Source organism: Harpia harpyja, chromosome 20, assembly GCF_026419915.1.
Source record: "Harpia harpyja isolate bHarHar1 chromosome 20, bHarHar1 primary haplotype, whole genome shotgun sequence".
NCBI lineage: Eukaryota > Metazoa > Chordata > Aves > Accipitriformes > Accipitridae > Harpia > Harpia harpyja.
The window spans coordinates 13,435,403-13,461,724 of record NC_068959.1 but is presented as its reverse complement, the minus strand read 5'-3'; the positions used below and the strand labels follow the sequence as shown (position 1 = coordinate 13,461,724).

Below are 26,322 nucleotides of genomic sequence, written 5' to 3'. Positions count from 1 at the left end.
ACCACTGAGCCACAGTAACTGATACACGGGTTCCCTTAGCTGCTTGCCAACATGCAGTACAACATGTTAGCTTAAATCATTTTCACCAAGACACTTTGATGAGGTTTGGATGGCACAAGAAATTACTCTAGGGATATGGAATCCAACCCCTGCTATAACTTACATTTAAATCAAGATTGGTAGGATCATTACTACCTGATGACTGTTCATTAAGCCTGGGTGAGATAAATTTGGTAGTCAGTTCAACTCCCAGTGGCTGGAGATTTGCTGCAGACTGATTTCATAGCACAAAGGTCTATTCCATTTGGAATAACTCAGGCTATGAACTGATCTCTGTCTGGATCACCGGCTGGAAGCAGAGTTATACTGCTGTTCCAGAACATGCAATTCACTACCACAGCTGGCACCATTTTGACAAACAAAAAAATAACCAAGAACTGAACTGCCCTGAAGGATCCTCTGCTTTGTGATTTCTCCCTGCAGGTCAGGGCTGTATCTTACCAATACAGCAAGGGGCACTGTCAGGGCTCATGATATACCTGCACTCTGGGTATAAACAAAGAAGTGCAGATCCCACTGCTGTCAGTCTGGCACCTTTCACTAGCCCTACATTACTCAGCAGTTAGCAGAGAGAAACAACAGGCATTTCAGCATAGTGAAGGAGAAGCAGCTGGCTAGAGGATGAAGGAATAGAAAGAAGCAATTATACTATTATGGCTACCAAACAAGGCCACATCACTCTTACTTGTGCTTGGGGGTGCAAGGCCAGCTCATATCCACCTTTGCTGCTGATTGTTTTTTTTGACAGAAATTGCTCCCTAAACAGTCATGTTCAGTGATTATTTGTCTCCTTCTTTCTTCCTCTGATTACAGCCAGACTGGGATATCCCTGATCCGCATAGAAATGAATATTTTAAAAGTCAGTGCTGTCCTCAGAGGGCCTTGTGCACCATTAGGTCTCCAGATTTACTGCACTAGCAAAGAACAGTGTAGTAATGAGGTAGAAGCAATAGGCTACAAATAAGGAGAAAAGAGCTAAAAGAAAAGGATTTTGTCTTGGTACGTACCTGACACTAATTAAAATTATCATTGAGGTCCTGCCTTTATATAAAGGCATTTTCACCAAATTTTGTAACCACACTCATAGAGCCAAATCTATATTATAGTAACTCTTCTTGATTCTGGACTCAGCACATGCACTGTATTTTGCCTATGATCATGAACAGCTGGGAAGCACTACTATCAAAAAATAAAGCATATTTAAACATGACTTTTGATGTGTTATTGTGTTACATCAACTTCTCCTGTCTTCTAGGTCTCTGCATGAGAAGTTTTACCACAGCTAACAGCAGTTTGTGCAAAATAGTAACTATTCCCTGTGGTGTATGACAGTAGCACAGATTTTCCCAGAACTATTGAGAAAGCACAGTTATTAATTGTAACATGTGTACCCAGGCTGATACAGTTGGCAACAAAAATGCTAATGAATGCAAGGAATTGTGTTCTTACTGTGTAAGATGTGTCACAGCCTCATCACCTGCCTTCAGAGTTTTAAGTCCACTGCCTATTTCCATGTTAATTATTCTAGTCTCCCCTCAAAGAATGTTCAAGTCCAAGCCACAGCTTAAACCTATTCTCTTCTGGGTGTATTGCTCTACATTAACCCAAAACCAATCACATAAGTATCAGTCCATTTTTCCACCCCATTCATAGGTCTCGTACCTCTCTTCTGGCCATTCACCAGCTCTGCTAACAGAAGAGCCCTGAAATCCAGTTATATTCAACCTTGACTCACTGGGTGGACCTTCTCTCCCATTGAACCATATAAAGCTTTGTAGTTGCTTTATGCCTATAACGACTGTGTCTACTTGCTTAGCTCTCTGAATTGACTCATTTTTTCCATTATTTGGGAATGATTCAAGAGCTTATTTTGGCTTGACCAGATCTGACTCACCCTGGGTGACTTCAGAAATTGGAATCGAATTGAGATTGGTGTAGAAAAAGCAAAACTATAGCCCAATTGTAACTACAGTCTCTCTACTGATGTGACAAATAATTCCTGGCCTCCAATCTGAACGCAGAAGCAGTATTTATCAGGTCTATCACTGGTCCAAGCTTGCAACAATCAGCCAATTTTGTTTTATTCTGAGGGAGAAAACATAACGAATATCATGAATCCCTTTTATATTAAATTTATGCCATAGAGGAAAAAACCCTTACAATTACAAAAATTTCACTGTACCACAGATAAAAATTTAAGAAATCCATTCTTACATATATATGAACTCATGATGAAAAATCAGAGAAATAGTATCAGATTTCCCCAATTACAACGTATTAAAATAGACATCAGTGTTTTTAACTATAAAATACTACTTTGTTTTAACAGAGTGGCTTACACAAGCGTTTAAAACTTTCATATTTCATACATGAGAGTTGCAAAGTCTGTTCTATGCCTGCAAGTACAAGGTAGGCCAGGTTATGAAATATGCATAAAGGGACACTGCCAGGTGAAAAACACTGGGCAAAATTCCAAGAGCTTTACTGTGTACTTGTTCAGTTCTTTGCTGGGCAAACTCCTGTGGAAATCGATGGGAATTTTGCCTGAGCAGAGAACAAGGAATGTAATACTCAAAAACAAGCAAACAAAATATGTATTACAAAAAAGTAAGATTATTAAAAATACAAAAAAATGCTACAATATTGAAGTCTAATGTACTACTCATGATTATGCAGTTAGTGAGATTTATGCACTCTCTAGGCTTAGACTGTAAAAATAAGTGTTCAGTTTTTTTCCCATTAGTTCCATTCTGTTCAACATTTGATAAGATGCTACTATTGTGTGTGAGCTATCAATGTTTCTTTATTAAAAGAATCAAAACAAAATTTCTACTGTAAAAGAAGTAACGGATTGGATTTAGGTTTGGAAAAACAGTATGCAAATCCTAAAGGAGCAGAATTTGACCTGTCTACAATTTGATTGCAGCACCTCATCAGCTAAGGATGTCAATGCAAATGATTGCTGTGTTGACTCATTTCAAGGACCTTAAGAACTTCCTAACTTTTTGCACGAGGGCAACCCTTTGGGAAAAAAGAAGTCACTCAGAGTAACGCTGAAGTTTAGGTAGGTAGTTTTACTTCTGGAGCCATCAGTAGTTTAGACATCTAACCTAAAAAAACTATAACTATCTGTCTTTTTTCAAGAGATCCTCAGTGAAAGTAATTTGATAGCACAAGGCAACTGAATAATTGTATCAATCATGTTAGAACAAAAATGTATCAAATCAGAAGTTGCTCCTAAATGCATCTTCCTCAAAGGTATGGAGGATGCTTTGTGATGATTGATTATATTCCAATTATTGAATTTTAAACAATACCGATTTTTACATCTTTCTTCACCTCAGAGAGGATAAGACATTTTCTCCTTCCTTCTTCTGTTCTTTCCCCTGTACTGCTAAGATATGTGGCTGCTTTAGCTTTTATGCAGAATCCTAACTGCAACTTCTCCATTATCATTAAGAGATAGCATGATTTAATTCTTTTAATTCTTTTGGGACACAGACACTTACATTGCATTGTATGATTCACCATACCCTATTTACTACAGAAACGTGTCACTTGACAGGGTACATCATGAAATTGAAGCTGCATTTCAGAACATTTTTGTCATTCGAATGGATGCCAAAGCAGAACAAAGTGATCACCCTCAGACATATACTAGATTGAAGTACAAGAACTGGTGATGGAACATTCAGTAAACATAACATCTAACCGACACAGTAATCAATGACAAGGGGGTGAAAGTAATATTAAATGCCAGTGGTCTTCCAACATTATCTAGACTGCAGACCTCAAAACCACAAAGAATGAATCTTGTATGAAGGACAGATTGGTTGGAAGCAGTGTTGCAGTTTTAAATTATTCTCAATCTTTCCCCCATAATAAGTAGAATGACATGGTACAGTTAATTTGTTTTTCTAACAGTTTTCCCTCTCTTTTTATTCCATTACTTCGGTTGAGCCTATGTAGAAGAATCCTATAATCTTGCAAAAAAGCAGTCATTAATATGTCCTTCCTTTTCAGAATGAAGTATCTCTACTGTGGTTTAATTTCTATATTTTTCAAACTAGTATAAACTACACTGGGGAAAAAAGCATTTTTAAATCAGTTCTCAATGTTTTTGCAGCCTAACTATGCCTACTAGAAGTATGAAGAAAAACAACCACACTTCTAACCAATCATTCCAATGAATAGAAATAAATTTAGGCTGGCAAAGGTATCTTTGCCTGGTAGAGTATGTACTATTCAGCATGGTGGTTTTAGCTGTAGTGGGAAAGGAACTCCATCTGTTAAAAAAACCTGTGCTATATAGCTACATCAGCATATCCTTGGTACTGCAGACTTGGCCCTTATTCTGTGATAAGCCTCCACATGGGGAATTAGATTAGTACAGCTATAGAGAAATGCAGCATAGTTACACCAACGTATTTCCTCACAAGGATGGTGAAGCAGTTGTTGAAGGCTTGCATTTTTCTTTTTATTATTTGCTGGGGGATGAGAGGGGAAAGTTTCAGATGGACAACTCTAGAAATAAGAGAATTTGTGTTATAAAAAGATACTAATACTGCATCATCCTTCATATGTAATTCAAGATCGGACATTACTGCTATTACCACAGTGAAATAACATAGTGTGTTTAAACATTCTGCACTATTTTCATGCATTCTACTACCATTTAGGAGTTTGCAGTACTTAGCACCACTATTCAAGTTTCCTTCCCTAAGGCGGGCATATTACTTTACTTCACAACTTATTCTCTAGTATTTAAATTTGCCAGTACCAAAACAAACAAAAAAGAAGCGTGGTGACTTTGAGCATTTGCCTAGAAAATACAATGTTATATGCTTTAATTACAGCATTGAAACTCCGGGCCTACAGATCCTGCAAGATACTTTGTAAAAAATACTATACAGCCTCAGTGGATTCCACACTAAGAGTTGATGTTAACCAGACAGAAAGAGACAGGACTTTGCTACATGACAAAATGGCTAACATTCCTGATAATCTCAACAACATAAAAATTGGGGATTTGCAGCTTTAGAAGTCACTTGACCAACGGAAGAATTGCAAAATTCTGAACGATCCTATTCCAGCTTTCTGACAGAGGCACATTCACAAAGTCCTGAACTCTGCCTTGCTGTCAGACTCCATGGGCTGTGCACAGCTCTGGAGAACTGTGTGACGTGGGTAAAAACATTCCGTGAGGCAACACAGCCTTCCTGCTTAGGTCCTTGTAATGCCCACCCCTATAATGCAACAGTTCAAATTTCATTGAAATGCTCTGAAACCCTGCTCATTGTCCCAAAATCGCCTGTCAAAACCCTTCACAGACTCCTGCTAACAAAACAACCCTCTCTGAATATAAACAAGAATCTAGTTCTGCATATTATGCTTTGGCAAAACTTCCATTGACTTCAACTCTCAGGTAGAACATAGACAATAATCATGACAAACAACAAATGCAGGAGCTCACTGGCAAGATCCAGCCACGCTTATCTTATGGAATGCAGTTAAAAGGAACAAACAATATTTTGCAAATTATCAAGATTAGTTCTAATTACATTCACCTTCTGCCTTTAGAGTTGCTAATAGATAGATATGCAGAAGTCATGGCTAAACACAGACTGAATGACACAATGACAGAGATGTTATTATACCATGACATCTAATTTTATGGACTTGTCTGTGACAGGACCAAGGAAAAGGAATTCTTAGAGTTTCCATTTTGACTCTGTCACTCTAACTCTACATTCCCAAAAATTTTGGACAAGCAACATTTACTATCTTGCAAATTTTTCTGCTGATCACCATGTGTCCTTATCATTGACAGGATAATCAAGTCTCTTATGTTAATCATCTCTGATATTGTTTTGTGGACCAGCTGCCAATCACTTACCCTGACATAGCAAACCACAGTGGTTTACTGATTACAGTATCAGAACCACAGCCTATTTTGTTTTGGAGATGATGGAATGTTTTTTTCTATGTCTATAAGGCTTGAGTTAAAGGGAGTCTCTGAATGAGGGCAACACAATTTCCCAACTATTGACAATCAAGCACACCCTTGAAAGATAACAGAGCAAGCTCTTAGCTTGAAGGATTCTTTCTCTTGATCTGCAAACCAATTGCAAATAGTGTTTTCTCAGAATTAGAAGTTACAAGATAACCTGGTAAGAGCAATTAAAAAGTGACCTGACTTTATCAAAGGAAGTGAATTGCCAAGGACCATGCTGGGTATTGCTGATGAGCTCTGACAGGAAGACAGGCTGAGCTTGAATAATCCATAAATTGATCCTACCTGGAATTAGATTACGTAACGGTAAGAAAACATGTGTATCAGCTATGCACAAAATACAGGTGATACACTTCTTGTTTTGAAATACACTTAGCACAACAGGTTCTACAACTTAAAGTCCACAAGAAAACAGAACATGAGACACTGACAAAAATAAAGATCTGTAAGAGAACACAGCGTGATATAGTGAAAAGAGCAAAATGGTTTAAGATCTAGAAAGAATTAGACTGGTCAGAAGCACAGATATCTTAGTAATCAGGACCTAATGTTCACGTTGTCATTTCACTGTGTTAACGATTGAACTCTGTAGTCTTGTGGCCAGACTGTCTTTTAAGTGCTCTTATTTCAGGGAGCACTGAAAATCACTGCATGCCAAGAATATTTTGCTGTCAATGTGCAGGGGAATATTTGTGTCCTAAAAGCAGTACAGCATTTTCTCCCTTGCGTACTTAATGCTCACTGGGTTTTAGCAAAGAAAGGTCTCTACAACTTTAGTCTAACCAAGCCTAGTTAGACAGTGGCACAAATACAAAATTGCTGACAGAATTAAGGCATGTGACAACACAATGTTATAGCATAGCTATCCTTTATTAGGTGAAGGAAGGTATTTCCCACCTGAAACTCCAAGCACCACACATTTCTTGAACCAAATGAAAAGCTTTTCAGCACATGGCAGAGAAATTAAAAGATTTTGCAAGATTAACTTCACTGTTAAAGATGAGGTCGGATGACAGCACTCAGCTCCAGCTGCTGAATGCTATATGCATACCCCTAGGCTACTGACAAGATGGCAACTACATCCTCAGCTAGTCCTCATTTTGGGGGAGGAGGTGAAAGGAGGAGAAGGACCTTAATTTGAATAGCTAAAAATTTGTACTGTGTTCCAAAGAAAGAAGGGGCATAAGTACACAACACTCCCCTTCCACCCCTCTCCCCAAAAGGTTGACTGAGAGCCATCTCTGTAGTTTATTTCCTTATATATTCCCATTCAATACCTGTGGTATTTTAAAATTAATAATAAATTTGTCATTTTTATTAAACACTAGGGACCATTCATTATTTTTATAAAGAATGCAAAAATATACAGAGTAGACAGGGACACATGCAGTCTGAGGTACATTTTCAAGATCAGAAAAGCTGAAAATACTTGTCTGTGATGATAGCATTTCTTGAGTTGGTAAACCATGCACGTCAGATGAGGCCTGAGGAAGTAAGGGGGTGGATAAAAGGGAACTCTGTGGAAAGACAGAAAGAGAAACAAATAGACAAAGAAGGAATGAGAACCAATCCTCTAGCAAAGTGTTACCAAAAAAAATCCAGGAAAAAAGTCTCTGGCATTCAAAAATTTCTAACTGCAAGTTTTTATTCTAATTTTAGTCAGAGAACAGAGCATCTGATAAAGAGATGAAATGTGCACATCAGGCACAGAGACATTAGCATACACAAATGGGCCATGACCTCTCCAACTGTTGTTAGTGCTTTTGTGTGTGTGTGTTTGCAGACACCATGAGGGACAAATTCATCCTCAGTATAATTGGATTAAAAAGTCAGTGGAATTATATCAGAAATAAATATTACCCTGAATATCTTTATATTGATGTGATTAGATGGTATGGGAAGATTCCAGCTCTAAGTGGCTCCCCACCCCCCCCACCCCCCCCCCGAGAACTGCAGACCTCAGTACCAGCTGGAGTTTTTTTTGTTGGTGTTTTTTTGTTGTTGTTTTTTTTTAACTGAGCTTAACTGGATGGCATAGCTAAGCAGTATGCTACAGCTTTCAATACTTTTGTTTGGCCTTTTTAAGCGAGGGGGAAAGGCTTGAAAAACTTGGATACATTGTGATTTATGCCACACCCCTCCCCTTTGAACAGTTTCAAAACTGTATCACAAGTGAGGCAGAAAGAACCAAGTTAGTGTGGAATCCCAGGCTCCACGGTGTCTCCATTTTACGACTTTCGAAACATCAAACAGATAGTAGATAGCAAACTCAAAGGAAGATCCAATTACAAAACATACTAGTTATGAATGGCACATGGGCAATAAGTCAAGGGTGTGAGACAAAAGTTACTCATTCAGGTAAACTGTGAAGTCAAGGTGACTTCAAGAGGGACAGCCAATTATAAGCACACTTTTGAAATCTACCTAGAAAATCCCAACACAAATTTGTTCTATTTTGTTGACCTTACTGCAGTGCTTCGCTTTGATTTATAGCCAATCCATATATAATTGTTGCATGTAGGGCAATGTCTAGCTGGAAAACACATTTGCCTTCACCAGCCATTTCACTGAAATACATCCAATTGGTCATGTAAAACAATTAGCAAGAAAGCTGAATGTGTCAATAACTTAATTTAAGGAGAGAAATTAATTTGTAATTTATGGAATAACTAGATGCATCTGAAAGACTAATTATCTGGTTATTGTGTCTTTGTCAAGGATAACATTTAGCACTTAAATGGCACTTGTCATCCTCAAGTTGTTTTTAAACATTTGCTATAATTAAACCACATTACACTTCCGTGAATGAAAAGTTATTGTCCATATTTCACAGCCAGCAAAGCTGAGGCTACAAGTAAGCGACAAAGTGAAGGACACAACATCAGAGATGTGTTGGCAGCTGCTTGCTTCAGCTCGGGAAGTACAATGGCTCCAAATGATTACTAGTCAATTCTATTTCCGCTATTGTCCCATCTTCTTAAGCTCTGTCAGCACAAAAAACCTAAATGAGAATAGACTATGTAGGATTCCCATCTCTACAAGTAATTAGGGTCAGTATTTTACCGTTCCTTTTATTCCTATTTGACATGAAATTTATCTCCATGGACCACAGGTAAGGAAAAGCCACACCTCAATAGCTCTAAGTTCTCTTGATCTTGGGGTCAACAGAGCTTGTCTACAGATGTAGAACAACCTCAGAAACACTACCATGTTTCCACAACCAAAGAACAAAAGAGTTGCTTTGACATATTAAAGGTGAAAGAGACTTTTGTAATTTGCTCGGAAGACTTCTATGAGAAATTCTAAATTAATTACCATGCTAACTTGCCTATACTTGGGTTTAGGCCTCCCAATTTATTCTAGCTCCAGTGATAATGTCACCAATATATTACAGGCATGTCAGCAGCATATGCGTTTCAACCCACAACCTACGCCAAACCAACTAATTATTGACCAATATAGCCATTAATTCGAGATGGGTATTTTTGCATGGAAGCAGGCAGGGATCAGGATAGGAACAACACTGCAGTTATAATATGGCTTGGAGGATAAAATGCAACATTATATGTGATACAAACAGTCTTGCTGGTACTGGAGGGAAAGCTGCATAGTTATTTGTATTACAGTGGCAGGTAAAGGTTACAACCAGGGTTGGGCCCAATTGTTTTATGCTCCATACAAACATATAGAGAGACCTCCATGTACCTTGCAATCTGCATTTTGGAAAGTACTTTAAATCAGAAGGAAAATTTAAAAATAAAACAAACCAACCAAAACCTTGGGCAATATACTGCCCAAATAAACGTTTCCATCTCTGTACTCCTGTTTGGTAGCTTGTGTCAAATCAGAGATGCATTTGTGAAGCATCCCTTGAGCTCAAGGGATAGGTGCCATACATTACTAGGGAAGAGAGCACCACTGCTGCCTGCTTGTTGTCCACTTGCATGGAAAACAAGAGCTAATAAAGTTCATGTAATTCATACTCAAGTACATAGAAAATACTGCAGAAAAGACAAGACTCAGGAGCAATTTTACAGATAAAACAAAGACCGGTGCATAAGTTTCTTCTCATTCAAACAGTGGTAATATTAACTAGCTAGCTAGCTAGCATGTTCCTAGAAATAAGGGGACAAGGAAACAGGTCAGAAAAAAACAAACAAACAAAACTGGGAAATACTCAGGAGCCCCAACAGGCTCTTTTACTTCAAATGCCAGTCCTGCCTTAGGCATTTTTTTGTCCTTTCAGCTTTTGAAACGCTACACACACAAGTTATTTCTTATAAAGATGCTGCAGTAACCAGAAGATTTCTTGGCTTGGATCAAGCAAGAAATAATTTCCAGAACAGGATTTGGGAAGTCATACTGTTGGGAAAAACTTTACAGTATGAAAGCTCGGATATCTGTTTATACTGAACTCATTGCTGTGGTAAGTCAACTCATAGCAACAGGTATCTGATCCTAAAGAGCACACATGTACCTATAATTTTATCTTTTGTGCATTTAACATCTGATAAAATGTTCTAATTTCACAGTCTTGCAAAGTAAATCATCTGTACATCCACAAAATAAGTTTCTTTACAGCTCTAGTATGTTCCATCCTTGCCAGAGGATTTATTGATCTGTGGGCCTGTCCATATGTTGAGATGGATGCAGCTGCATGTTCGTCCTGCATCCTGAACTGGGCAATGGTTAGGCATAAACCAATGTCAATCCACAACCTTTTAGTCATGCTAATATACAGCTGCCTTTGCAGGAAAAGAGCTGTCCCCCTGCAAGGCCCTTAATTAACATAGCTTCATAGGCTAAGCTAATGTGACACCATCTGAGCATGTCTATATAGACATGCTCTGTCAACAGTCACCTACTGACCGGCTCTGTGTCCTGAAGAAGAGATGCAGACAGTTATCTGAAAGGAAATAGATGGTGAACTTCAACTCACTTTCTGTAATCATGCAATGTTCATGATCTTGATGTATGATAAACAGTTCTAGGCTGAATCAGATCCATCATGAGACGCATACTCCCATGTAAAATTTTCCTGCACTGATGTTACTGCAGCTACCCACTGATCAGTTTGCTTTGATCTTAGCTCTTAACTGGAGACTAGTGGACAAGTTGATGTGGCAGACTGAATCAAGTATTAATTTAAGACAATCATCCTACTCTTCCCTCCTCCTTTCTCTCTCTCTTTTAAAGACTGTAGATTATGTAAGTCAGTGTTCTGTAAAGCACTTTAAGAGCCAGTGATTGTAACAAGCAATTTAAACGCCAGCTCAACACAATATTTGAAGGAGGAAAGATAATTACTGATAGCACTAAAAGTTGAAAAGAATTGTATAAAAGGGACAGTGTGAATAAACAGCTCAAGAATTAAGCAAAAGAACTAAATATACTTGAGAGACCTTGGTCAAATTATTTTCATTTACATAAAGATTATCTTGTTCAATGATTTTCCTCTATATTATACATAGATGGCTAAGAGAAATATTTATGACAAAAGGAACAAGACAGAACAAAAGCCTAGATGAAATAAGAGCTATTAATGAGGAAGAGGTACAACTGCAGAAATAAGAGGATTCCATTTTAATTGTCAGAAACAAACGGGGTCTTTGATGCTGAGCGGACATGAACTGAAGTCATCAATTTAAGAGAGCTACTCTTACTTAGGCCTGCTGAGCAGCTGCCTCCAGCAGTTACAGGAACATGGTGGTGTTTACACCACTGTCAATGATTTGCCATGTGACTATGGAGGAAAAACAGTTCTAAATTTTCAAAATTACCATTTGCTTTGGACATTGAGGATTTTCACCAACTGATTTAGTGTCCGTTTTCAAAGGCCCTAAATGCCTATAAAGATATTCTAGCAAACAGGTTTAATTCCTACCCTCAAGGAAGGTGTTCATCCATCAATCCTTTGTATATATTTTGTATTTTGATGTTAGTGCTTTAACAGAGGGACATCAAAATGTTTCTTATCTGCTGTGTACCCAATGCATTAACATTTATGAAAGGGAAATAATTAGATAATGCATTCATTTGCTTTTTCATATAACAAAAAACCCCAACACTCATCTTTAAAGGAAGGTGTATCCTGTTCCGCTTGGCAAACAAGCACATTGCATATAATTTAAAGGCTAATGTTCATGTATTTTACACTAACTACATAATACTATACATAGCAATGCATGTATTCAACACCAAAAATAATTTTGGGGAAAGGTTTAGGAATGGCATGGAAAATCCTGAGAAACTTTTCAACAGTACTTTCACTTGGTACAGTTTGGTCCTTTCCAAAAAAACCCACTTAAAAACAGTTATGATCAAACGCAAACAACTTCCAGCAGCTTAACAGATTGCAACGAGTCAGCTGAACCACTGCATGAGACATTGGATCTCAGTCCTTCTCTGTCATAAAATGAATAATAATAGTTTACACAGCAATAAAATACACCCCCTTGTGAGGACTTGTAAACGGACTTTCTCTTGTAGAAGAGAAACAATGTTTAAAGCAATGGTATTCTACCTCACCCTTGGAGTGGATTCATATAGGCTGCTACAATAACTTGGGTTACGCTGCACAATGTGTTAAAGCAGTGTTACTTAATTATATGCCCATATAATTTACAAGTTAGTTTACAAGTCCCAGATGAATTAGGTAGTATATCGGCTTAGTAAAAAAAAAGTAATGGAAATCAAAAGGGGCAAGTAAAACTCTCAATCATCTTTTCAACTTGTTTATCAAGGTGGTTTTCTTCTCACCTTAGTTCAGCTGTAAGACAAAAGAAAACTTCTTCAATACTCAGTCTTACATCAGCCAAGAAAGAAAAACAGTGACAGTTATGTCCTTCTGAAAACATTTTCTTTCCACTTCCATATGAGTAATTTCCCTCCCCTCCCTGACATGTTTGCAACAGTAACTGACTGATTGCCTATTTTCTTACAAAATCAAACATAATTCAGCTTGTAAGTAACAGTTCTGGTTACCCTATCCAAATAGGATACCTTTTGTCCCTATCTTTGCTCTTTTATTATTTCATTAAACACAAATTTGAATATAGACGTACTCCACTTCAGATTTCAAAAGGACAGTGAATGTCCTAGATATTTCGTTACCTGTAGCAGCATAGACTTCTTCAGCAACAATGAAAAGAATTAATATCTAATCGACACTCTGCAAACAACTAATGTTAAACAAAAATACTCAGTGAAGAATCTTAAACAGATATGTTAGATATTTTAAAACAAGACTAATTTAATAATGTGCAGAATCCCCTGTTAAATAATAAGATTTAGTACTTAAAATTGGAAGTCTAACGTTTCAGCCAAATCCCAACTATTATTTGATTATTGCTTTTTCCAGGTACCCTGACATTCAGCACAATTTCTTTTCCCAAAACACAGGTGACCATCAGTAAATAGTAAAGATGGTTTTCAGAAGTGCTGCCCAAATACTTCCAGCCCCCATTTTCTGGTGCAAAGAAATACAGTTGCTGTGCTCATCCCATAAGAAAGTCAAGCTGGATGTGATCTGATAGAGACAACCAAACCTACAAACTGTTAAAAAACTATTGGCAAGCTAAAAGGAATTTGAAAGATTTAGTTTACTTGGAAATTTCCAGGAAATTTGTATACTACATTTTCTTGCTGATCCCTTTATATAAGACTTAAAATACTCATCTTTCACAGTTCTAACATTTTTAATTCATATTAAACATATTCCTGCCACATATTTCACTAATACTTACTGCCTTGTTTATTTGCCACAAACATTCCAAGGAGCTTTCTCACAAACAGCATTCTTAAATAAAGGAGACTGAACAGAAATTAGTGGATGAAGATGATGTATTCATAGATAAAATAATTGTGTTTGTACCTTAATTTAAAAACAAAAAAAACCCCCAAAAGACAGTAGTTGCCTGAGTAAGAACATAAGAGCCAGGCAATGCCAAAAGTAAGTTTGCACACACATGTTTTGTCTCTTAATATGTATTTGTTTAGATAGCGTTTAAGTACCTGGTTGCATTTTTCAGTACAGCATCACTCATTTTTCATACCTTTAGCCATAAAAATTTCTCCATTTCCGAGGAGATATTCTGAAACTCACTTACATACAAAATATTCATAAGATATATTGCATTACTTGAAATATAATTTGTGATCATTTAATCACACTGCAATTTTGTTTTGCTAGCTGGAATGATTGAGACAGAGCAATGGAGTGTTTGGCTTTTGATAAATTAACCATTCTTTCATTTCCATTTATTCCCTTAATACTTTTCAGACAGAAATCTAGAAATCTCTCCCATAGGTGTTCCAAAGTAATGAGAGAACTAGAGCTTAGAATGTAAATTCTTACATAGTCTTGGTTACAAATAGCCCCTTTCATCCTAAAGAGTACCTAAAAGTCCATGCATAACACAGAGTTCATTAAATTAGACATTCTTGACTGGAACTGAGGGGCTAAGGAAGGAGGACGTAGATCCTAAGAAAGTGGTTTATATTGCTCGAGGTATAAAGCAACATCAAGTCTTGCAGAACCTGCCATTTTTACATATGAATCTCTGGGTGATTCAGAAGTATCCTAGTGATTCTAAAAAACATCATTATCGTGGCTTGATGCAGTACCTATCACAAGATAAGAGAGGACGCGATAGCAGGGAATTAAAGCCAAAAAGAAGCTTCTAAACCTTCATCTCAGATAGAAAAGTCACTAAAACACAACCCTGTTCCAGAGCAGAACTTAACACATTTCAATCCCAACTTAATACCTAAGGCTAGAATTTAGTTTAACTGGGGAGGAAAAAACCCAAACAAACAAAAACACCAACCAAACAAAACCAAAACAAACACCCCCCAAAACAAACAAAAACCCCCAAACAAACCACACCACACCACCACAGAAAAGAAAATATCCAAGTCATCAAGACTAATACCCTAACTCTTAGCAAAAGTACCAAGGGAGCTTCAGTTGCCTGTTTTACATTTCAAGTCAAAACCAGTACCTCCAGGAACACTCCAAGGGCTACTCCCAGTCCCTATTCTGGAACAGCTTCCTTGAAGAAATGATTTTCTTCATTTTTGGACAATTACTTTAAAAATACAGAGAGACAAAAGTGAGTTTAGTCCTAGAGCAGATCTTCAGGTTCAAAGAGAGCCATTCAAAGGATGAAACCTCAAACCAAGGCTACATAACATACTGGTATTAGCAATGACTGGCCCTTACAACAAATCCTGGAACTGTTTCTTCTGCTATGCAAAGAAGTAACTCAGTAATTGGAACTGTCACAACTGCAGGGCTCTCCACACTGACAGCTGTGGCACCAATAAGCTTCAAGGGCATTTCTACTGGTGCTAGGGCAGCTTGAAGAGATTATGCCACAGGAGCAAGGGTATCTGTGAAGGATAGTCACAGTTAAAAACTGCGCTATGAAAATTACAAGTTGCATGGCAAGGCCTCACTTTGGAAAGCCTTATTCAATCAGAACAGAGTATCCATACAGGGAATTGTTCTGTAACTGTTCCTGTGAGCAAACTCTTCTACGTGAGCCATTACTCAGCATAGGATGCCGATTTAGCACTGAGTCAGGGAAAGACTGTCACTGACTCAATTAGTAAATCACTTGAGTGTTCTGTAGGGATCTCCTACTCAAATTCAGGTAAGGCCCAGTCCTGCTTGCCATGTCAGGATCATATTTCAATCAGTAACTGACGCATACTGCAAAACATGTACATAAGGAATGAAAAAAACTTACACTCAGATAGTTTTCTCTTCAATCTACAATTGAAGGGGTAAAGATTTAGAGAATACAAAACAGGTATCTATTAACTAATTACTGGTAGAATGTCAAAGGAGGTGGTATCATCACAGATCATTAAGGAGGAAAGGAGCTAGAATCTAACAACCACAGGGGAGATCTTTAAAAGATTGACAGTGTAAATTCTTAAATTAACATGGGAGACAAAACTAAACAACCTCTCCGCTAAATTAAGCTTTCAGCAACCCTACGGATTCTGCAAGCCATTACTGTGTCTTAGAGCAGTAAGTTATACCTAAAGGAATCTGAAGAACTGCAGCAGAATTTCACAACTAAATGTCTACATAAGACACACTAGATGTCTGGCAAGACACAGTTGCTTTTCCATCCCCTATTAAACCTAGGGAGCTTGATTAGAAATATTTAGACACTTTGAGAACAAGCATGACTTTCCTATAAATTCATCATCTTGAAACTGAAATATAAGTTTTTACTTGCAAAAATCCATGATTATGAATGCACATGTGATCAAGGTGCAAAAGCAGCATCCAGATATGGTAGAAAGGAGCATATACAAATATTCATGACAAGTCAGAAAAATTAAAATGTGTACATTACAGTTAAGTCACAAAATTAGAACTAACTGACCATATCCAAACATACAAAGACTTGCATTCCCACAGGAAAGAACAACACTGTATAGACTACTTGAAGCAAATGGTTTCCTTTACATTAGATTTTTTTTTTTTTTTTATACAACCTTGTATTTATGTTAAAACACTGTGAGACTCTGGCTAAAAGATCACTTAAAACTTGACTAATACTATATCCTGTTTTGTTCACCACAAATCATAGACAGGGAGATCTTTAAACAGGCAGAAAGAAAGAAAAAAATTAACATCTGAAGGAAACCAGTTTTCAGTTTCCCTAGATCTTAAGTTCAGTAACACAGTCCCTAAGTGTGTTGCTCTTGGCACTAACAGAAGTCATCCAAAGAGAATACACTAGCTACAGTTCTGCTCTTTGCAAAACACGGAAAATCCAAAACACATTCTTTTAGAACAGGAAAATTAAGCTTTCCTAAAACCATCAAGGAAAATTAATCAGAAATCGTTGAGGAAGAACACTTCTATAAGTAATACTGAAGTCTGTTTAAAGAATGTGTATAAGTAATTTGATTCCTGAATAGAGTCAGAAATTGTATTATGTTTCACATAAGCCCTGAAAACATAAATATTGTTTTAGCTACAAAATTATTCATAGAGCCTAAGGCCTTTATGCTTTCAAAAATACTTAGCCTTAACACTCACAATTAAGACAAAATGAAGCTAGATGCCTCAACAGATTGGTCACTTACTGCCCAAACAGACACTTGTTAACATCTGTAGAACCTTCCCTACCTCTTGATAATATGGCAGTACAGGTGATAATCACATTTTCATGTTTAAAAAGTGAAACTAGAGTACCTGTATAGTCAAAAGGACAGATGGTCTTCTGAGATCACTTCAGAGCTAGCTTAGCATCCCTTTCTGAGCCACTATCCTGAGAGTGATTCCTTTCTTTACTAACACAGTTCCTAAACTGGCCGTTTAATCGAGGTACTTAAATTAGGTCATGTAAATACCTTTCTCTATACCTAAACCACCTAAATGAACTTTCTTAATCATTTACGCCCACATTAACCAATTAGCATCTCCCAGACTGAATCCACCTGGTCTATCAGAGCAGGGGATTGGAAGAAGTTCTTCCCTGCCTGCCATGCTTGATGAAGAGGTGGTCAGATGGGTTGCCAGCCCATCGTGAGATTTGTAGCTCCAGCAAGAAGGAACTGGACTATTCCATACCTGACGCAGACACAAGGCAGCTCATGTGCTGACAGAATGGTGATCTAGCCCAACAGCCTCTTGTAGGTACATTGATGCATCTATGGCCCTCAGCACTAAGGAGGCTGAATTGTCCTGACAATACTTTTGAAAAGGATACCCTGCAAACTGTGCTTTTTGGTGTCTTGGTCAAATTTAGACTAATTTTGATTTACTGAGTCTCCAAGATGCAATAAAATTGATTGATCTAACTGAGCACTACAAAACTATATCATATAAATGAATGAATTCATTTCACACCTACAACTTTTAATACTGATAATAAGTAACTGTGGAAGGGAACTAGCGTTATGTGTGTGGGAAAAGGACTTATCTACAAAGAATTAGTTATAATCAGTAAGTTAATAATTTAATAACAATGATCACAGTTTGAGAGACACTATGGACCTAGCTTTTAGTGCATGATGAATTTATTTTTTCTATTTATACTAAAATAATGAAAGATCTTTTTATTAAAAGACAGTTATAATGTATGCATGCAAAACTAGAGATAAGGTTTTAGATGCCAAAATATGAAACAAAAATAGTATTAGCAATTTTGCATCTTCAAAGTTGTTTTATTTTATCTGAATGGAAAAATATGTGGATACCACCAGTACCTAGATGCACAAATTTCAGAAAATAGCAGAAATCAGTCAGATTACAAGATAAGACAGGAATCAGTTTCAGACTCACATTTCTTTAAAATTATGAAATAAGTGAGACATGTCAGCAGTGAGCTAATGCCAGTGCTTTACTGTAAGGACTCACTAATAGTTGCAGGGTTTTTTTAAGCAACCCCAACTATGGTAATTGATTTAAATCAATTCTCCATATGGACATTAGGTAAAGCCCCAATCATTGACTTGATCTCTTGTTCACAAGAAATTTAGCATGTAATTAACTTTTCAAATTTCAGAGTAGACTTCTGGGGCATGTGTGCATATAGTGAGATTTTACAAATCCTTTAATGATCATTCATAAACCTAACAAAATAAGCTCTACATTCATATGGCTACAAAAATCAGTTACCAAACATTACAGGAATGACTGATTATTTTCTCCTCCCATACCAATTTTCTGTAATAAATCAATAATGAAGTTTCAAAACAGCTTAAATGTAATTAAAAATTATTTTAAGAGCATTACTTTCCTAACTTGTTATAGAAGCAGTAAGCCTGCAGCATACAATCAAGACCCAATCTTTACTTTCTCTTTGCCTATATTCCTCTGTATTGCTTACATCCATTGGCTTTCATTGGTTACACTTTTTCAATAGGAAAGCCTTGAAAATTTCACAACAATAGCAGATCATGCCTTGCAAACACTGAATAATGTTAAAATGGATTTATCAACAGCATAAAACTGTGGTCCCTAAACCCTGACTTGTGGAGGTTTTTGCGAGACCCTCAGACCTTCCTCAGGGTCACAGGAAATTGTTGTCACTATAGCAGTCACAGGAAGCTATGGCCACTATGATTCACTATGATGCCGGGAGAGAAGTATGATGTTTCCTGTAGTACACTATTTCTCAGTGGTGTTGCTGAAAAGCCAGCAAAGACTAGAGCTATTGGATGTATATAAACCACTTTATTAAATCCCTTTAATGTGTGGACTCACAAAGTCTCAGCAAGGTTGTTAGAACTTCAAATTGTAAACCTCTAATCTAAAATTCTTACGCCCCAGTCTAGATATTAGGAAAAATATCTATTATCCTACCAAGACAATATAAACAGTCGCTATAAATCCACACACTCGTTTAGAGCTTTCATAAGCCTACACTAAGACAGATCAGTTGCAGCATGAACAGGCATAGTGAATTTACACATATGCAGCTAGCTTGGATACCAGTAACACCACAAATTCCAGCTACTAGGCAATTACTAGGGTGCAGCCCATTCTGGAGACTGCTATCACAGTTTCACTGTTACTGGTAGCTAAATTAGCTTCAAGGAAGCTGAGTATTTGTAAATATGCTGCAATTATGCACTTTGGCTTCACCGCAACCCTGATTATACTCTTTATATGTATATTGTTCCATTACAACCTTGCATTTGCTGTTGGCTCTTTCACGGTAGTGCACTTTTACAGAACTTCATGCCCAGAGAATGATGTTACCACTATACATCATCTTAAACTATATACACCCTAACCCAATGCACTTATTAACTGAAACACACATACATGCTGTGACTGTTCACAGACTTCAAGATTTTTCTATTCGTAGTTAGGTCACTGCAATAATACATTTTAGTCATGACAGAAGAAATCAGTATCACTAGTACTGAGCAGCACAGGCCTTTAAACAGTCAAGTCTGCCAGACCCGATCCTTATCATGTCCCAGCTTACACACGCAGAAACAATTCTTTCACCCGTGTATACCCATGCATACAGATAACAATTGTATCTACTTCTTACAGGCATCATGCAACCACATCACATCTGTTCACTCACTGAACCCAAACTTACTACAACTTCTGCAGCTACCCAGCCTGCCAATATGCTGTTGACACATCTTCATAAAGCTTTGCATTTTTCTGCCTTCAAATTCATCATTTAATTCCCTCCAATTGTACCGGTTCCTCTCCCGAATTCTTAGTTTCTTCTTTCTACTTCCGTCCTTTCTGCCGTTTTAATCTACAGAAAGTGTGTTAGTGCAATTTGTTTCATTAACTCCATTAATTTTATTTTGGCAGTTTCTAAAGGTTCCAGGATAGAAACAAGGCCCCAACCCCCAACTATGCCAATCACTATGCAAACCAGCCACAAAAAGACAAACCCTATCCTAAAGAGATTACAGGCTAGATTTAAAATAAACAGAAATAAATGGTCATCAAAGGAATTTGGGATGGAAAAAAAAATAAAATATAGCAAGTGCTTTTTTATTAAACTTACAAGTTTCATCCTGCATCTACATGCCTATTGTTACTATACTTTCTTTTAAGGGTTACCTATAGTATCATATTTCTGTTGGCCGTTACAGTGGTATATAAATGTCCTTATTTACCTCTTTTAAAAAGCACATATAGCACTTTCAACATGCAAATGATACTGAGAAAGAGCTGTTTACATTCTATTTTAAGACCCCCTAGTAGTTTAAACTGCTTGGGTCAAGCACGTAATCTCCTCTGTTATTGCAATGAAACAATTCAGAGTGTTAACAAGCCATACACCCAGATTTGTTTCCTATGCTTAGCATAAGGATTGCTAGGGATTGCAGTAGATGTAAAAGATGACAGTTAGCATTTTAATGGTAACTGTCTGCCCTAAGCAACACCTGCTGAAAAGCAAGGTGGATTTCAGTAAGCATTAACCTCATCGAAGTTTTGCAAGAGGAAATCTTCCATTTTATGCCCATCCTCTACATAAGTCTGAACTTAACATAACAAAAAGCCTGCTGGGCTGAGCTATTGGATCTTAATGTCCCATCAGCTCAAGGGCTGAGAGTCTCTTTGTATTAGTTGGTAATTTCTTGTAGGCTTGGAATTTACTGCCATCCTTCTATGCCATGGCACAGCAGCACCAGGGAAATGAACTGTGGTTAACTGAACTGACCGGCTAGCACAATTGAAATCACCAGCCATACAAAGTATCTACACGAGCCATGCTGTTTTATAGTAAGGACCATGACAGTTCTGACCTCCCCTGGGTGAAAGCTGTCTGGCAACTTTGCTTTTGCAAACTTCTATCTTGAGTGCAAGTGTTTGTAAGTTTTTGCAATATAGTACTACATCTCCCGAGCAAAAAAAAAAAAAAAAAAAAAAAAAAAAAAGAATAGAATATATGACAATACATATCCCTGTACCCTGCCAGCCCTTCTAGCTAATGTGATGCCTTTTCCTCACAATATTAGTCTTGGGACAAAGAGATTACTACTATTGTAAGACACTAATAAGGAAAACAGCATTCAAACAGATGATAATACCTCCAACACGCAGAACAGTCCTGTGCATGTAGAGCATAGTTTGGTCTACTGTTGAAATACAGCTGGAGTACCTCCAAGCACAGTGAAATTTGTTGTGTAGGAGAGCAATGTAAAAACAGTTCTGGTGTTACATATGAGCTATCTTTGCTAATGTGTTTCTTTTATTTGTCCTAGAACTCATCTGAATAAGGTAAAAAGTTTCTGGGAATCAAATCTTCATTTTCTACATGTCGTATGTTGTCATAATAGCACAGAACAAAAATAATGAGAGGAAAGAACACCAGAGTCCTCCTTCCACTCCTACAACCATTTGTTTTATACTAGGCTTCTTCAAGATGAGAACTCTTTACAAACCATTTGCAACTTCTGTGAACCTTCCAAGTCACTATTGCATTCTCCTTGGTAGAACATACAGAAAAACCTGAAATATCAGATCTGAATTAAAACGGAAATCCTTGCACAGGGATAGCTTTGAAATGAAGGTAACTCAGTAGCAACACATATCTTCTCATTATTCTCCAGAATTCTGGCAAAGAACATATTTAGCCTTAGGGGCACCTAGACAGTTGCCATCTTTCAAAGCATTATGGCCTTAGGATACGGAATACAGATCTTTCACAAATATGGTCTAACAAAATTGTTTCAAAATGATTTAAGAAGTAATATTAATGGCAGGTAGTTTTGGAAAAGCTTACCAAATCTGATTTCTTTTAAGCCACAGATCATACACTGAATCCATCTGCTGTTTCTCTGTAATACCGACTGACAAAGCTGCAAGCATGGCTGGAAAAAAAATAATTTGTAATTCAGTATCTACTACTCCTTCCCCCAATAAACACATTCTATTCTATCCACCCACACTACCAAACCATTGATTTAACAGATACGGTGGTAAAACATACAAAAATTTATTACGCAGTTTTATCTTTAGCAAGCAGTTTTATCTTTAGTAAATTCTTTTAACTGTATTCTAATGTATTTGTCTCCAGAAATGTCTAGCTGTTCTTCCTGATGTTCCCATATGTTCCTTACACACTTTACACCACCAATAATGCAAAAACATTCACCATGCAAAGTAAACCACTATCAGATACAAAAGTAAGAGTCTTTATGTCTGTTATGTAAGTCAAACCACTATGATCAGGACAACAGGGTAGGTTAATCATGCCTTTATCACTTACTAAAATCCTATAGCTAGCCGCTTGCAAGATCATGTTTTACTTGCATACAGTTATACACTGCTTTTTTGCTGTTACAGAAGACTATTTATTCATGTCCTCATTTATTATTACTAAAAAAAATTCTCTGCATTACTATAGTCCTTTAACTGCATATAACTCACTTTTCCTACAAGAGAAAAATGGTGAGTGTAGTACCAGGCCTTAAATCTGATCAAGGATTTTTTCTCATACCTCTTGCAAAAATTTCATTAGTTCTTCGTGCCCATTGTTTATAAGTTTTTTACCTGACAACCCGGAGTGTAGCTCTGTTTCTATTGCAAGCATATGGTTGGCAGCAACTTTGAAGTCTGCCAATAAGTCACTAACATGAAAGAAAGGGAATACTTTATTTTTAAAGAAAGTCTTATAGACTTGACTTGTTACTTTTCAGAAAATGTCATTTGTTGCTGAACAATGTCTCTCATAATAGCACTAGGAAGAATAAACCCATTCGTGCTTTAAGATCACTTTTGTCTTTCTGCCTCCAGTTGCTCCTACTTTTCTTTCTCATCCATCCTTCCTTCCAACAAATCCCTACTTTCTACAGAGGACTCGGTTTCCCAAAATGTAAAATCATGCATGTAACAGACGAAAAGCTTTCCTTTTTCCTTAATTTTTGTTTAGGAAACACAAGATTGCCTACCTGGTGGGGGGCGTGGGGGGGTGGTGTGGTGTGGTGGGGGTGGTTGTGGTGGGAAATACCTACATGGTAGCAACTATTGATTCCACAGGAAGAAAAATCATAGATTCAGAACATCTTAAGGGAAAACGTCAACTCTTTTTCTCCCATCACTGCGCTTTTCACCTTTATCCGATGCACCTACTTCACGCTACTTAACCTTTTAAAGCGTTGATTTACTTCACAAAAGACCCCAGGCCCTCTTCCTTCCTAACGTTTTCCCCCTCCCCAGCGACCCGCCCGCTCACCCCCCTGTTCTCCGCTCACCCCCCCTCCCCTCAGCAAGGGCCCCGTTCGCCCCCACAGCACGGGGGCAGGTAGCGCCACAGACCGGTAGCACCCCCCACCTGCACACGCGCGGCAGCGAGCGCGGGGCCGTACAAGCCGGGAGGCAGACGGCCTCTCCCCCGCGGGGGTGCCGCTCCAGGGCCGCGCTAACCCGCCCTGAGGGCCGCCCTCTTGCCCTCGCCATCTTCCCTCGCGCCCTCTCCCGACCGCCCGCAGCGCGCATGCCGGCCACCGCGCGGCTCCTGCCTCGCGCCCCCCTCCCCCGACGGACGTTTGGCGCCGCCAATTACCAGCCTCCCGCGGGAGCGGCTCCTCCTTCCACCAATGAGATGGCGGAGCAGCCCTAGGGGCCCAACCCCTCTAATCTGTAACGGCCTGTAAAGCACTAAGCCACACCCTTTCTTCCTCTTTCTGACTCTTCATTGAATGAAGTCCCCGCTGGCCAACGAGAAGTTCCCGCTGGGCTTGACGGACTGCTCCGCTCTCCAGTACAAGTAGAAAATCGCACCGCGCCCACCAATAGGCTGCCGGACGCGCGCCTAGGGGGCGGGCTCTCCCTCCCAGGCGGGCGGGGAAGGCCGTGGTTATCGATCCCGCTGCTGGAGGGAGGCGGCGGTGAAGCAGCAGAGAAAATGGCGGCCATGGCTGCGGAGGCGGCAGCGACTGCAGCGGTGCCGGGCGATGGGGGGGCTGGTGAAGCTGAGCCCGAGATGGAGCCTATCCCGGGCAGCGAGGCCGGCGCGGACCCTCTCCCTGCCGTCACCGAGGCCGTGGAGTCGGTGGTGCCTGATGGGGAGGAGGCCGACGGGGGGAAGGTTGCTCCCGGCGAGGCCGAGGAGCCGCCGCCTGTGCAGCTCGCCCGGAGCCCGGCCGGGACTCGGGAGCCGGAAGCCGAGAGGACGGAGAAGCTGCCGCCCTCCAGCCCGGAGGTGGGCTCGCCCCAGGCCGAGCAGCGGGGAGCGCCTAGCCCGGAGTCCGAGGAGGAGCCGCAGCCCTGCCTGCCGCCTGCTGGGCACCCTCAACTTCCCGAGGAGGAGCCGCAGCCCTGCCCGCCGGCTACTGGGGGCTCCGCGGAGCCGGAGCCCGAGCCCGGGGAGGAGCCGTCCCCGCCGGAGGAGGAGGAGCCGGATGCTGCTGATGCCGCCGCTGTCGAGCCCAAGTCCCCGGTGCCCGTGTCTCTGGCCGGAGGGGAGGCGGAGGCTCCGCTGCTGCCGGGCTCCGAGGTGCGGGTCACCCTGGATCACATCATCGAGGACGCCCTGGTGGTCTCGTTCCGGCTGGGAGAGAAGCTTTTTTCTGGGGTCCTCATGGACCTCTCTAAAAGGTGAGATCTCACGGGGGAGCCGTCCCGAGCCCCCCCCCCCCCCGCCCCAACGCAGTGACGGGGGCAGCGAGCTCGCCCGGAGCCGCCTGCCCGCGCCGCCCTGCGCCTCTCCTGCCCTCGGCGGGGGAGGGGGGGGGCGGCCCTAGCCGCGACCCTGGTGGGCTCGCCCCGCGGCGGGGAACGGCCTGGGCAGGGGCCGAGGGGCGCGACGGCAGCAGCCTCCCCTCCCCTCTTTCGAGCCGGGTGGCCGGAGCCGTGGGTCCGCCTGGGGGCAAGCGGCTCCTGCCCCCGCGTCCTCCCCGGGGAACGGAGGCAGCAGCTCACGGGCGTCCTCCTCCTCGACCCTTCTGGCAGGGGGTGGAGGGAGCGGGGCGGGCAGGGCCCCCCCCCGCCCGGGACCCATCCCCGCGCTCCCCGCCCGCCCCCGGCCTCCCCCGCGGGGCGCGGGGTGTGAGCGGCAGCTGGCCGGCCCCCCGTTTTGTAGTGCTGTCCTTAACAAAAGTAGTCCCGAGTGGGAATGAGAAAATGGGGGAACCGGGAGAGGGGCGAGCACATGGGCACATCCTTTTGACTCGGTTGGGATTCACGTCGGGCCTCCAGCATCTGTATCTGCCGGGGAACAAGGACCTGAGCTACAGATGTTGGCATTTATTCTAGTCTTTGTACAAACGTACAGACCCAGGGATCTGTTCTTCCTCTTGGTTTGTGTCTTGCATTGCTTAGGTAACCTTATTTTTCACTATGTACTATTTTTCAGAATAATGGTTTTCAAGCCAGGCTATTACAGTCCTGAAGTACAGTTGTTAGTACTGATTGCTCCTTGTATGCAATGAATGGGGTGAAGTTTAATGGTTCTTAAATGCCCTTTTTTGGGAGGGGACGACGACACTTGTTATGTATCACAAAATAACTTAAAGCCTTATCAGATTGTGAGGTTTGGGGTTTGCTTTTTTCATTGCTTTTCTATAGTAAGGGGTTCTTGGGAGGCCAGAAGTCATCAGTGATACTGTATATCTTATAAGCAATCTAACTGCTATTTACGGGTGAAAATACCTCTTCATCTTAGTGCTTCTTTTCTAGACATAAGGACTGTGCAAGTACATGAGAGAAAAGTGAAATTTAACCAGGGTGGTTGTTGAAAATAATTGGCATGAAAAAACGCAGCGCTTTTTCCCCCCCAAATTTCAGCTGCATG

The 26,322-nt window shown here is 40.0% G+C and overlaps 2 protein-coding genes across 13 annotated transcripts in view; one reads left to right on the top strand and one right to left on the bottom strand.

The window, feature by feature from the left end:
- FABP6 (fatty acid binding protein 6) overlaps positions 1 to 24,497 on the bottom strand; it is a 46,194-nt gene extending 21,697 nt beyond the window's left edge. For 2 of the 7 annotated variants that reach the window (XM_052816270.1, XM_052816268.1), the window contains exons 1-2: positions 23,082 to 23,487; positions 22,312 to 22,399 (exon numbers count right to left, since the gene is read on the bottom strand). Coding sequence is in view for 5 of the 7 variants with exons in the window: in XM_052816268.1 (XP_052672228.1) it covers positions 22,312 to 22,342 (31 nt within the window). In the remaining 2 variants the exon portion in view is untranslated. Of the gene's footprint in view, positions 1 to 1,722; positions 1,823 to 7,502; positions 7,591 to 22,311; positions 22,400 to 23,081; positions 23,488 to 23,862; positions 24,041 to 24,093 lie in introns of those variants that run through there. The other 5 variants (XM_052816269.1, XM_052816265.1, XM_052816267.1 and 2 more) reach the window with 5 other exon arrangements.
- Positions 24,386 to 26,322, top strand: part of PWWP2A (PWWP domain containing 2A) — a 42,759-nt gene continuing 40,822 nt past the window's right edge. For all 6 annotated transcript variants that reach the window (XR_008239488.1, XR_008239487.1, XR_008239486.1 and 3 more), the window contains exon 1: positions 24,386 to 25,127. Coding sequence is in view for 3 of the 6 variants with exons in the window: in XM_052816264.1 (XP_052672224.1) it covers positions 24,436 to 25,127 (692 nt within the window). In the remaining 3 variants the exon portion in view is untranslated. The remainder of the gene's footprint in view (positions 25,128 to 26,322) is intronic.